At 49.6% G+C, this 14,125-nt stretch overlaps 1 protein-coding gene across 4 annotated transcripts in view; it reads right to left on the reverse strand.

The window, feature by feature from the left end:
• CUX1 (cut like homeobox 1) overlaps window positions 1-14,125 on the reverse strand; it is a 2,307,153-nt gene that overhangs the window by 1,034,353 nt on the left and 1,258,675 nt on the right. For 3 of the 4 annotated variants that reach the window (XM_069614986.1, XM_069614987.1, XM_069614988.1), the window contains one exon: window positions 7,648-8,480. The exons of the other annotated variant lie outside the window; for it this stretch is intronic. In XM_069614986.1, the coding sequence (XP_069471087.1) occupies window positions 7,648-8,480 (833 nt within the window). The remainder of the gene's footprint in view (window positions 1-7,647; window positions 8,481-14,125) is intronic. 4 annotated transcript variants of the gene reach the window in all.

Genomic DNA, 14,125 nt, shown 5'->3' on the forward strand with positions numbered 1-14,125 from the left:
CTCTTTTTGTGGGAGGATAAGGAGAAAGAATGAGACTCACAGAGAGTGAAATGTGTTTTTGGATCTCTTATGCTGCCTGCAATCTGTACCAACACCCGAGGATTTAGTGGACCTGGCTGGCAACTACAAACAGGGCCCATCTAGCATCAGTTTTGCGAAGCGTTCCCCCAAGGCCTTCAGATTCATGGACTGACAGGAACTGCACTGCACCTTATCGTGTTCCACCCTCAGACATAGCGCACAGAGGTTGTGTGGATCCATGATGGACATCTTCGAGCTACAATCCAGATAGAGCTTACAACCCGAAAGCTTGGCCCAGACATACTGATGCCCGAAAATGCACACAAAGATTCTGGGAAAAAAACGAGGTTTGAGGCGCAGAACACACTAGAGGTACAATCACGGATGACATGCCCAGGATCTAGGAATGGGGCAGTCTTGCATGCAGGAGCTCTGGAGACCACATCAAGCTGCACTAGGCCCCGTTTTGAAGTTTCCAAGCACTCGACACGGAGAGGATGATTATCAGGATGAGGAATCGGTGGAAAAATGCAATCCACTGAAACATATTTTAGGTACTGATAAAAACAGCAAGAAAACACAAAAGAAATCAAAGAATTATAAGTTACTCACCGTAGTGACTAACGTACACTTAGTCCATAGTCCCCTTTCCTCCATATTGAAAAAAACCTTATTCTCCTTTAAATTTAGAGGTGCGCTGGGGTGCAGCCCAGGGAGCATGCGCTGCCCTGGTTTTGCCCTCCGGCGCCACACCTCAGCCCCCATGGACACGTCGACAATAGATTTAACATTGCCTAATGACACCATTATTATTAGGCGGGAGGTTGGTGGGACGTATGGAGGCAATGGGACTATGGACTAAGAGCACGTTAGTCACTACGGTGAGTAGTATACTGCATAGGCGATTACAACTGAATGTAGCCCCAGGGTGGAGAGGAGACCCTCCTTAAGCAAACAGGTTCCAGAGAGCCGCCTATCCGAAAGCTGCGTCAGTTCTAGAGCCGTAATCCAAACAGTAATGCTTGCAATAAGCCGAGGGAGTGGCCCAGGTTACCTCCCTGCTTATGACTTGCCAAGGGACATGGCACTGGAATGCGATGGCTGTTGCCTTGGCCCGGACTGTGTGGGCATTTATGTTGGCCGGCAGTGGCTTGTGCTGGCCCTCGTACGCTTCTATGATGGATGAGGCCATCCAGCGGCATATGGAGGCCTGATAGCCTGGTCTTGAGCCTCCTAACGTGACGAACAGGGCGTCCGATTTGCAGAAGTCCTTGGTCCTGTCCAAGTAGAATTTCAGGGCACGCCTGACATCCAGGCAGTGCAGCACTCTCTGTGCTTCGTCCTTAGGATCGGCGAAGAACGTAGGAAGGACTATTTCCTCGTTCAAGTGGAAAGCAGACGGCACCTTGGTCAGAAATGCCGGTTGTGTCTGCAGGACTACTTTGTCCCTGTGAAAGTTAGTATATGGTTCTGAGGCGACCAGCGCCTGGATTTTGCTGGCTCTACGAGCCGAGGTGAGGCAGACTAGCAAGGCCGTCTTGATGGTGACCAGCCTGATGTCCGCGGATGCCATGGGCGCGCAAGACAATGTTGAGGTCCCACAAGGGGTGCGGCCTCTTGTTGGACGGGTAGAGCCTTGAGAGCACCGTCAAATGTTTGACAATGGGATTGGAGGAGGAGAAGATCCCTTCCTCCGAGTTCCTATAAGCCCCGATGGCTGCAAGGCCTACCTTCCACCTATTAACCTGCACACCGGAGTGGGCGAGGTGCGCCGAGAAGGAGAGCACGTCATCAAGGGTACACGGAGGGGATCGATTTCTTTGGAGTCTGCCCAGTGGCAGAATCTGGTCCATTTACTTTTATACTGGGCCCTGGTAGCCTTGCTCTTTGCGCCCTGAATGATTTCCAGATTAGCCTGAGAGAGGCTGAGGTGCTGCAGCATTACCTGCTCAGGTACCACGCTGAGGGCTAGCTTCTGTGGCGCGGGGTGGATGAACCTGCCCCCCTGCTGCGGCCGAAGATGTGCTGGGCCCGTCGGGAGGTGAATCAAAGGTATCTCCGAGAGGCTGAGCAGCTCCGAAAACCATGGCCTGGGCCGGCCACCATGGAGCTATTACAAGGATATTCTGTTGGCAAGATGCCTTGATCTTGCAAATCACTCGGTGAATTAGCGGTGTGGGCGGGAAGGCGTAAGCCTTCATTGCATTCCAATGAAGCTGAAATTCGTTGTCCAGGGAGCCGGGGCCTTGTCCCTGCCAGGAGGCAAACTGAGGGCACTTCTTGTTGTGCCAGGTGGCAAAGAGATCCACCTGGGGGGGACCCCACATGTTGAAGATCTCTTGAATAAACAAGGTTGTTTAGCTGCCACTCGTAATTGTCTGCTCCCAACCTGCTGAGCCTGTCCGCTTCCAGGTTGGATTCCCCCGGGAGGGGGACTGCCGTGAGGCAGATGTCGTTTTCCAGGCCCACTCCCACATGCTGATTGCCAGTCTGCACAGAGGAGGTGATCTGGTGCCTCCCTGCTTGTTGAAGTAGTAGAAAATGCTGGTTGAGTTGTCTGTGAGGATGAGGACAATCTTGCCCTTGAGAAGTGGTAGGAACGCTCTGAGTGCTAGCCAGATGGCGTTCAGCTCTAACCAATTGATGTGGTATTCCTGTTCCTGTCAAGTCCAGGTGCTGTGGACCGAGAGATTGTCCGGGTGGCTCCCCAGCCCTCGAGCGAGGAGTCTGTGGTGATGGTGGCCTGCAGGGTGGGTGGCTGAAAGGGCTAGCCCGTCTGCCGGTTGCAGTCCCTGGACCACCATATCAGGTCCGGGTGGAGATGGAGGAACGTTGATCATCTCGGATTGGGAGCCCCGCTCCTGGTTCCATGAGGCCGCGAAGTGCAGCTGAATCCTCCTCATCCTCAATCTCGTGTGTGGAACGGCTAGTAGGACCGCCACCAAGAGACCCAGGAGATGCTGGTACCACCAAGCCGAGGTCACCTCTCTGCAGAGTAAGTGGGTGGTGGCCCTCTTGATGGCCGAGATCTTGTCCTCTGACGGAAATACCTTCTCGAAGCATGGGTCCCAGATGAGGCCCAAGAATGTCGGAGTCTGCGTGGGGTGCAGCTGCGACTTCTTGAGATTGAGCGAGAAGCCCAAATCGTGCAGTGTGTTCATAAAGGGCATGCAAAGAGTGGTGAATCGCTTGCAGAGATGTAGCCCCGACGAGCCAGTCGTTGAGGTATGGGTATATGTGGAGGACCTGCGCTCTGGGGAGGGCAGCCACCATATTCATAACATGGGGGCCGAGTTGAGGCCAAAAGGAAGGACCCTGTATTGAAAATGGTAGTCAATGATCCTGAACTGAAGGAAAGAACAATGGGGCTGCCAAATCTGGACCTGTAGGTACGCGTCCATTATCCAGGGAACACATCCAGTCTTCCCTGCACAATGTTTCCGCTATGAAAGCTGGCGTAACCATCTTGAATCTTTGTAGGTGTAAGGAGAGGTTGATGGTGGAAAGGTCCAGCACAACTCTCAGGCCTTCCTGGTTCTTCTCCTGAATGGGGAAAATCCTGGAGTAAAAGCCCAAGCCTCGCTGGGAGGCTGAGACTTCCTTCACTGCCTGGCTCTCAACGAGCGACCGGATCTCTGCCAGAAGAGTTGCTGTCCCAACTTGAGGGAGTGGAGGGGAGGAGAGGCTGGGATGGGTAGCCAGTACCCTGTGGATACTACAGATAGGATCCAGGGGTCTGTCAAATTCTGGTGTTAGAAATGTGCATGGAGCAAGCCTGCCCTCCACTGGAGACACGTGGACGCGAAGGGGCATGTCATGTCTTCTTTCTGCGGATTTACACCCCCCCCCCCCTCCGAATGTTGCTTGTGCCGGTTCTGAGATGGCGAGCAGTGCAGATGGCGAGCAGTGCGGCTGCCTGGATCTCCGTTCCTGGAAGCTGTGGAACCCTCCATATGTACGCCCCCTGTCAGAGCACTGTTGTGACTGGGTGTACGACTTGGACGTGGTCTTTGTCATGATGGCTTAAGACTTGGCCGTTTGTGAACTGTTTTTCTTTTTGTCCAGCTCCTCGTCCGTGGTGGAGTGGAAGAGGCCCCCCCCACCCCCCGCCATCGAACGGTAGATCCAATATGCGTTCCTGGACGTCCGGGTTGAATTACGTGGGCCGGAGCCAGGCCATCCTTCTCATGTCCATGGCGATACAGATGGCAAGGCCAGAGGTGTCAATATGGGCCACAGTGGATTCCATGAGGTTGTGCGCCACCACCTTGGCCTATGCCAGCCCAGCCTTAAACCGTGATTGGCTCTGCATAGAAAGTTCCGGGAGGAAGTGCGCAAATTCCTGCCATAACCTCTGGTTAGCAGCAGCCAGCATGGCATCGGCATTGGCTTGACGAAGGTGCAGGGACGCGTTGGAGTAGAGTTTCTTTCTGTACGCCTCCAAGATCTTCTCCTTGCCTAGTAGAGCGCAGAGGAGGCGGCTGAGAATGACTGAGGCTTAGAGTATAGTGATGCCGCAGCGATCACTGAAGAGTGCGGTTGAGGATGGAAAGAGAGCAAGAGTGTATTCTCTTCCATCTGCCTGTACTTGGCGTCCAGGCGTTGATTGACCGGCTGGGCCGAGTGGGGCTTAAGCCAACCCCTCTTGGCCAGTGAGACTACATCGCTCTGCAGAGGAATCCCTGTTTTGGCAGAGGGGCATTGCGTGAGGACTTCAGCCAGAATTCCCTCTGCTGGCTGCTCGACCTTGGGCAGGGGGAGGCCCAGGTATCCCGCCAGGCCAGCAAGACGTTCGTGGAAGGCCCTGGCTGAGGAAGGCATGTCCAGATCCCCATCATCATCTGTGTCCTGCGGATCAGGAGGATCCTGCAGCGGTGGAGGAGTAGTTGGAGCCAGAGGATGGGGCACCAGCACAGCCGCCGGGGGCTGAGGAGGCGGCGGAGGCTGGTACGGAACCTCCTGAGGGGTTGGCTGGGGAGCCGGACCAGCGGCTGCACCGGGCCATCGGCGGAAGCGCTTGTGGTGCCGCTAGCATACTCACGGGGACTTACCTGGTGGCGTCCTTGAGGATAACCCCCATTTGAGGTGACTTCATGAGCTCGAGGAACTTCTCAAAGAACCCCTCTCAACTGGTCTGAGAGGGGGTGGATGGTACTGACGGGGTAGCCGGAGGCTGCTGGAGCCGCTGCATACCCCCCTGCCCGTATGGACGCAGTGGGAAGCTGCCCTGCGCATAAGGATGGGCTGTAGTCCACGTACCTGGTTGAGGCCAGTCCGACCGACACTCGTTCTTCGGCTGACCTCCTGGAATGGTGGACGGGTGCCTCTGTCTGGCGCGGTGGCCATCTTGTTGAACTGCCTGCCAGGTGCCTGAAACATGTTGCTCGGCTCGCTGGGCCCAGCCTCCTTGAGGACTCTTGTATGTGGATCACGAGGCCTACCCTGCTCCTCGGGCCTAGGCCCAGTAGGTGCGACACCATCGACACGTGAGTCGGTAGAGCTGCGTTTAGGTGCCTCCCCTCGGACGTATTACCGGTACTAGGGCATAGCCCCTCGGCCATATTGCCGGTACACGGGCGGAGCCCCTCAGATGACGATCCGGTACAAGTACCTTCCGGTCCCTCAACACTGCCACCGGGAGGATCCGAGTATCCCTCGGCCAGAGAGTCGGTAGCTGAAGCAGCCTCGGTGCACATGCTGGTACAAGGACCTGAACGGTCCCTCCCACGCGGTAGAGTCCTTGGGAAGGAGTCTCCTTTGCGGGGTGCGATTGGAAAAAAGCGTCCCTTCCTTGGTCCTGGCTTGCTGTTTCACAAAGTTCTTGAGGTCCTCTGGAGGCGACTTCTGGAAGAGCTCCCTCCACACCTGGCTAGTCTGTTCTTCAGCGCTTTCGACGACAGCGAGCCAAACGCTGAACAAGCTTGCCAACCGTGGTCTGGGCCAAGCAACGTAGGTAGAGGGAGTGCGGGTCTGAAGTTGGGAAGAGCCCATTGCAGGATGGACACCTGCTGAACCCTGTGGAAGTCGACATGTGCCGGGGAGAAGCTTGACGCCTTAGGACCGAGTACCTGAATGATAAAAAGACAAAGAGAAGAAGTATCCGCGCGTGGAATTACATGGCCGGAGCCAAACACAGGAGTGCTGGTTAATGCGGCCCGTTCCCGTCAGCGCGGAAAAGGGGGACTGAGGTGTGGCGCCGGAGGGCGGAGTCCGGGCAGCACATGCTTCCTGGGCTGCACCCCCGCGTGCCTCTAAATTTTATGGTGAAGAAGGTTTTTTCTGGTGAAAAAGTTTCCGTCTCCCGTCCCTTGGAAGGGACGCCCATGCAGTATGGAGGAAAGGGGACGGGACGTAAGAGTAACACACATTATGAATGGTACATAAGAATCGTATTTATGAATTATGCATATTAAAACAGCCAATAAAGCAAAAAGACAGATTGCATAATTACTTTGTATTGTAGCATATGAGGTATAATAAGCCTGGAGTGCAACCTTTATGTTGCTGAGATAAAGTTACAAAAATATTTTTAGAGCCGAGACAAGCTTTAGAACATATTCTTACTTAACGTCCTAAAACCTGTGGGCACCTGCTCCACTGAACCCTGGGTGCTACAACTGGAATAAGCAGAAATCTTCAATGTTGCGGTTCTTTCACAAGAGCTGCACATAGGACCGGTGCAGACCGGAGACTGATAGTCTCCCACTGTCTTTACAGGGCTTAGAGCATACTTGGTGGGGGACATGAAGATCAAAATTGCAAAAAAAGTGACTATTCCGTTAACGCAGTGTCTGAACAACGGAAAAAGAAAATGCAGCCACAGGGCACACTTGGCTCTGAAAATATACTGAGGCTGCAAAATGATTCCAAACTTCTGTCACAGCTGGAGCTACAGACTCTCCAATGTTCTGTGTCCCAAACACACAGGCCATAAAAGGAGCGCTAGCGTGTAAATGGTCAGTTATACCCTTTGGGTAGCATCACTTCAGTCTGATGTATTGATACATCTGTGAAGCAGCGTACAGCATAAATAGCACCATTCTCTGCCAAGAGACCAAACAAAGATCAGAGGCTCCAGCTATGCAGCTGGGCTATGTGAAGATAAATCATTTGCAGGGATAGCAATTGCCATTCAAACAAAAGATGGTTACTTAGTAATAATTAAAATTATGCCATAGAACAAAAAGCCAAATGCCATCATCACCCCCATCCATGCTTTGAAGATTACACTCCACAACATTTCAGGACGGAAAACTTTAAAGTAATGGGTCCAATGTATGTTTTAGGATAGAGCTTTCATTTCCAAATGTATAACATCTTTGTAAAAACACATCCTGGACATCATAATGATTCTGTGATGCCTGCGGAAAGAACTATCCATGCTGATAAAGGTTACAATTCTACAGTTTGTGAACCTGAAAAAACACCACCAGTCATCAACAGCACATACATTGAAAACTCACTTTCAAGGCATTCTTAAAATGCAACTGAACATTTAAAGAGTAAATTGTTCCCCCTTTCTGCTAGGACTCAACACTGCTTTGCAATGTTGACTAGAACATTTTTCATGATTCCATTCCTAGTAAATCATTAGCAAAGATGAAGTGCAAGTAGGTTAATATTTACCTTTTCCCCAAATATCCTTTGGCAAATTCCATTCTTTGCTAGCTTCTCTTTCACCTGACGAGTTAACTCGATAGTGTCCACTTCCTGATACATGTAGACTTCATACTGTTCGGGAGTCAAAGGGGGGACAGCAGGTTTTGATGATTTAGTCAAAGGTAAAACAGGGGAGGATGGAAGAGGGCTATTCTGAGGGGTCTCACTACGACTTGCCCCAGTCATGCTGAGGTCAGAATTTTGTGAGTATGGAGATTCAGCTTTAGGCCATTCCTTCCAATATTCAGAAGAGGAGGTCCCTTGCTGCTGGCAGCGTTCTGCCCTGGTCTGAATGGTGAGCTTTTCTTTTACATGGTTCACGTCTTCTGTTTTAATATCGTCCAAATGAACTGAATTTCTTCTTTCGTGTTGAACAGTACTCCACCAGTTGTCCTTCCATATACCTCCTCCTCCACGACCCAGTTCACTTTTAACATGTCTTATCATGCTTTGGGGAGATTCTCCGATCCCATGCATTTCTAATACTTGTGTGTCACGTGGTTCCTTTTTTATCCCGGTGTAACTCTGCAAAGAAGCAATATTAGAAGCTAGTACAGTTGAATGCTTCTTCAAAGACAGAACCAACGGCACATAGCTGGACCCGGATGATAGTGTAGAGGTGGAGATGAGTTTGGGAGAAAGGATGGAAATGTCGGCATGAGACAGTGTTTCGGATTTTAGGACTGGTTCAAAGGCTGCCTGTTGTGCCTCCATTTCACGTCTAGCTTGCTTCAGGATTGATCGAATGGCATCATCTGAGTTACCACTGTTACATGAAGAATGCTGCTGAGCCGGCTCAGCTGTAAAAAAACAAACAAAAAAGGTATGCTATTATAAGACGGGTATTACGTTAAAATCAAACAAAGGTTTGTTTTAAAGTTGCAGCAAGAACACTATATTATGCATTAGCACCCTGTAAGGAGGCAATGGCCAATCAGGATGCTCGGGGCGTTGCCTGTATTGTATGATACAATCCTGTGTTGCCGAGCACCCTGGGTGCTGCGGGCTAGCGCCCCCTACACTTCCATGCCCCACCTTCATCTCTTAGCACCCGTCTAGTTTGATACGCAGGTTCCAAGAGTGTATTTGTTTTCTTTTTATAAAAAAAAACTGCCTAGCACAGCGTTGTGGTTTCCCCAAATCGGTTTTCAATGTTGATGAACAGGCTTTTGGAAATCTCAGTACGGGGCAGCACACAAGATAGGTTTCATTTACACACGAGTGCTAATGGTGATTTGCCCCTCAGCAGCATGCAGACCCTGTCGTTAACAGCACTGCCTCCCTCATTAACTTGGGCAGCAGGCTGTTACCGACAGGGTCGGCCCATTGCCTCAGGGCACATCGCCTCAGTATGCAAGTGACTGTTTTGAAATCAGAATTTAACATTGTTGAATGTCTTGACCATCACCAAAGCAAATAAAAAAATAAACATACATTTAAACAAAAATGAAAGCAAGAAGATTGTTAGTGTAGACACCAAATGCAGCAGTATCCATTTTTATGTAATGATGCCTACCTTCTGCAGACTAGAATACCTACACTTAAGAAAAAAGGAAGATCATGATGAACAACGTACAACTATTTGCAGCAGCATAAACTAGCACAACACTTAATAATTGAGTGGCTCTCCTGCAGGTTTCCAAAGAGATGGGACAATAGAATATGTGCACTGTTGTTGCCTAAACCTGGGTCAGGCAAATGCCTTACCCCATGTCCCATCTACATTATAGCAAAAAGATCTCTAAAGGAAGAAAATATATTATGATACATTACTCACAGTATTCGTATTTCTGATGCTTGTATCTGCATAGATTCACATGCAGTGCATAGGCCGACATCTAGTGGAAGCTGCGGAGTATTACAGTTTGTTTTTTGAAACTCGAAAAGGGGCTGTTAGGCAGAATCCTGTGCAGTGCCCTTACGGACCACTACACACAATTAAGACTACAAGTGGTCATACAAGTTCACCTTTGGTACAAGCCTGTACTACTATGTTAAAGTGGTCGCAGTAGCGGAGCAGCCAGACTTATCTCAAGAGTAAATGTGCAGTAGCAGACATTACACAAAGGGACCACAATTACTGTGACTGAAGCAAACACTGACTCAAGGTTTCAGGTAAAAAATATAAGTACACTTATTTTTAAACCATCTGTTAGAAAACACTTATTCTATAAATTCGAAACCACACTTAAAATACACTACACACAATTGGTTCCACTTGTTTCAGTAAATTCAAGGTACGGACATTAGGATTTGACAGACCAGTGTTGCGATACTTAAGCGTACCCGCGGATAGAAATGCTCACGAAGTTAAACACACTTTGTACTTTAGAATTTCAAACAAGGGAAAAGTCGGAGAAAATCAAAGGCAATGCTTTTTTCAAGGCAAGGAGACTCGAGGACTTGTTCAAAGATACAGATTAAAGTCAATAGGCCTGCGCCAGTGTCAATGGAGCAGATGCTCAGTTGCCGAGGATCACGCGTTGAACAGTTCGAGATGCCAAGAGTTCGTAAAGATTGTCAAATGGAAGGAAAAGTTATAAGATGAAGGGAAGAAAGAACAAATCTTCGTGGAGGAAAAGGGCTCACCCCGATTCCAGCTGGTCAGACGGAGAGAATGACCAAGTGCACAGTACCTTATTCCGTTGGCGAAAAGCTGGTGCCACGGCAGTTGTTCCTGCAGACTCACGGTTACTGCGGCTTCAGTCGTGGGGAACAAGAAGGAGGACGTCTGGAGGGATCAGCACTACCCAGGGATGAGGCCAGCAGCAGCGAAAAAGACATAATGAATAAACAGTGCGCTTTTTTAAATCAGGAGAGGGCTTTTCTGATGGCTATCCGGACCACTAAAGCACAGCAGTGATTTCGACCCAGGAGAGGATTCTCTGACTGAAGAAAAGACGAGCTGGTTGATCGCACCAAGCTCAAGGGAAGAAGACTACGGACTGGATCTTCTCTGGTCATTGAAGGGTAGATAGCGCAGGACTGCAGAAGGTCTTCACCGGGACTCGGGGTTGCAGCAGCCGTCTTCTTCTCCGCTTCTCTTCGGTTCCTTGCAGTTCCAGTGGCGACTGACTTCTAGCCCAAGAGTCCTGCCTTTTATGCCAAAATCCCCCGTTCACAGAGCCTGGCTGTCAATCACTCAGCAGGGAGGTTGTCCAGCCCGGACAACCACCCCGGCCAATCAACACAAAGTGTGACTTGGCTCTCCAAGGAGACCCTGTGCAGGGGGTGACTTCAGCCCTCCCTCACATTCAGCACACCTAGACACCCAGACGCCAAAGGAGGGCTTCTGGTCAGAAGCCTGCCAAAGGTCGGCAAACAAAGGAGGCAAACCTGGTTTGCCGTGCAAAGAAAGACCCAAGAAGGATGTTAACAAAAGGAAATGGCGATTAAACCCAACCAGAGCCAAAATAAAAAGTATTTGGGCTAGCGGGTTTAAAGTTCGCGGCTACTAAAATAGCCTAAAACAATACCACGTTATGTAATGTATTTGCGGTAGGAAAATTAGGTTAGATACCAATGCCACCAGCCAAGTCTTAATGTTAAGGGAGCGAAACAATGCTCCAAGAGGTACAGATAAAAAGGACTAGGAATTAACCCCTTCCAGTACTCCATGTAAGATGGGGTGTACTGGATCTGTGGTTAAACGACTATGTAAAGTTAATGGCAACTTTACCCTTTTCTGGGGGACATAAGTCAGCCCCAGAAATGGAGTCAGTGGGAAGTCCAAAAGACAACCCTGTGTCACTACACTGAAGGTGCTGTGTAACACAAAAGACTGGGGCTACTGAAGTGGTGTACTCCAGAGTCCACAATCACAAAAACAGATGAAATGAAAAAGCTCGCACTCTTACCAAGTGCAAGAAATAAACTCCAGAAATCCAGCAAAGCTGCTGGGGGACTCACTAGGTATGGGAAATTAGCCATAGAATGAGAATTCACCCTAACAGGGGCGTCGAAGTAGGGCGTGCCAGTAATACTATCCCTAGTGTGACGTCCACTGTACCCATGATCCCTCACGCGTGTAGGACCCTCAGATTGTATTTTTTCTGACACGAGGAAGCATGAGTAGCGCGAGTACAGAGTATCCAAGCAGATAAGATAGATAAGACTACAAGCATCCATGCGCCTTCTCTCAGAGGGGAGGAAGGGTGGGCGCATGTGAATCTAAGCAGATACAAGCATCAGAAATACGATTACAGTGAGTAATGTATCCCTTGTGAGGCTTGTGGAATCTGCTGAGATCACATGCTGTGCATAGATTAGTGAGCAGTGTTAGAAGAAGGTGGGATGTGAGAAGGGTCATGAGCGAACAAATGTCTTACAACCGCTTGTCCCACTTGAGCATCTGTCTTGGAATGGGTGTCAATGCCGTAGTGCTGAGTAAAGGTGCAAATAGAGCTCCATGTAGCTGCTTTGCCAATGGTGTCAAGGGGTACATTTGCAAGGTAAGCCAGAGTGGCCCCAGTACCTCTTGTAGAGTGGGCCCTTGGCTTAAACCGCAGTGTCTTTTCTGAAAGGGAGTAACACAGATGGATAAATGTGACTATCCATTTAGAGATGGCACCTTTTAGAGACGCAATCTCCTGCTCTGCCTGTAGCTACGGAGACGAACAGTTGATCTGTCTTTCTTAGCGGTCTGGTCTTGTCTACGTAGTAGAGGACCGCTCTCCTCACATCTAGTATGTGGAGTTTCACCTCAGCAGAGCTTTTGAGTTCTTGAAAAAAAGGCAGGTAGCTCAATGGACTGGTTAACATGGAATTTTGAAATGAACTTAGGTGAGAACCTAGGGTGAGTGCGTAAAACCAGTTTATCCTTATGTACAGTAAAGAAAAGATCCTGCACTGACAGAGCTTGAATTTCACTGACCCTTCTTATGGATGAAATGGCTACTCAAAAGGCAGTTTTATAAGTCAGGTGTTTGAGACTAGCTTTATGCATGGGTTCAAAGGGGGGGGGGGTGCATGAGTTTAACAAGCACCACATTAAGGTCCCACCCTGGTGGTGGGTTAGAAATTGGAGAGTGGAGTCTCTTCACCCCTTCCATAAAGGCTTTGACAACTTTTCCACCATGACACCTTGTTATGGGAGGTGGTGTAGGCTGACAGCGCCGCCAGGTGTACCTTGAGTGAATTAAATACCAACCCTGCGTCCAGAAGGTGGAGCATGTAGGTGACGATATTGGATGGAGGGCAATCAGTTGGGTTCATTTGTTTATTTTGGCACCAAATAACAAATCTTTTCCATTTATCAAAATAACAGTGCCTTTTTGTTAGATTTTCTTGACTCTTAAGATATCCATACATCTCTGGGGTAAATTGAGATGGCCGAACTCTGACTTCAGGAGCCATGCTGCCAAGTGCAAGAAGTTTGGTTGATAATGCACCGTTTGTCCTTCGTGCTGGGAGAGTAGGTGGCACCAGCACAGGAGTCTGATGGGGTCGTACAATGCCAGTCTGTGTAGGTGTGGGAACCATAGTTGTCTTGCCCACATAGGAGCAACTAGGATGAGCGTCATTGATTCCCTGTGTATCTTGTTGACCACCTTCCTCATCAGAGGGGTTGGTGGAAAAGCATAGGCAAACATCCCTGACCATTTCATCCATAGAGCGTTCCCCTTGGAGCCTGGCTGGGGGAACCTGGATGCGAATTGTGGGCATTGTCTGTTTTCGCTTGTGGCGAATAGGTCTATAGTGGGGAAACCCCACTGAGAGAAGAGATCTTGTATGACTTCTTTGTATAGACGCCATTTGTGCTCTTCCGGGATGGGAACTCTGCTCAAAGCATCCGCTAGTGAATTGAGATCCCCTGGAACATGTTGAGACGACAGGTAAATGTTCCGTCTGAGTACCCATATCCAAATTTTCTGGACAAGCCTGGACAGATTTGGCGAACGAGTGCCCCCTTGTTTGTTTATGTAAAACATTGCTGTTGTGCTGTCTGTTAGGATCTGCACTGACAGGTTAGATAGGTGGGGTTCGAACGCCCGAAGCGCTCTGAAGACTGCCAGAACATCTAGCAGGTTGATGTGATTCTGAGCCACTGTGTGAGACCAGAGACCCTGAGCTGTGTGGTGAAGGAGGTGTGTTCCCCACCGTGAAAGAGACGCATCTGTTGTGACTACGGCCTACATTTCTGGATCGTAAAAGGGTTTCCCCTTTGAAAGATTCTCTCTTGTCCACTAGCGAAGACTCTGTACTAGGGTTGGCGAAACGACCACTAGATCGTCCCACTGACCACTTGCCTGATACCACTGTTTCATGATCCATTCCTGCATGGGTCGCATGCGCAGGCGTGCGTGGGGAACCAGGTAAATGCATGATGCCATCATGCCTAGCAAACACATCGCTTTGCGCACGCACCCTTATCTGGCGACCGGACTGATATTGAGGAATTTGCAGTAACAGATTCCAAAATCATTCCTCTGATGGAAAGGCCAAC

This window comes from Ambystoma mexicanum, chromosome 9, assembly GCF_040938575.1.
Source record: "Ambystoma mexicanum isolate Mex_15411 chromosome 9, UKY_AmexF1_1, whole genome shotgun sequence".
In the NCBI taxonomy this organism is placed as follows: Eukaryota; Metazoa; Chordata; class Amphibia; order Caudata; family Ambystomatidae; genus Ambystoma; species Ambystoma mexicanum.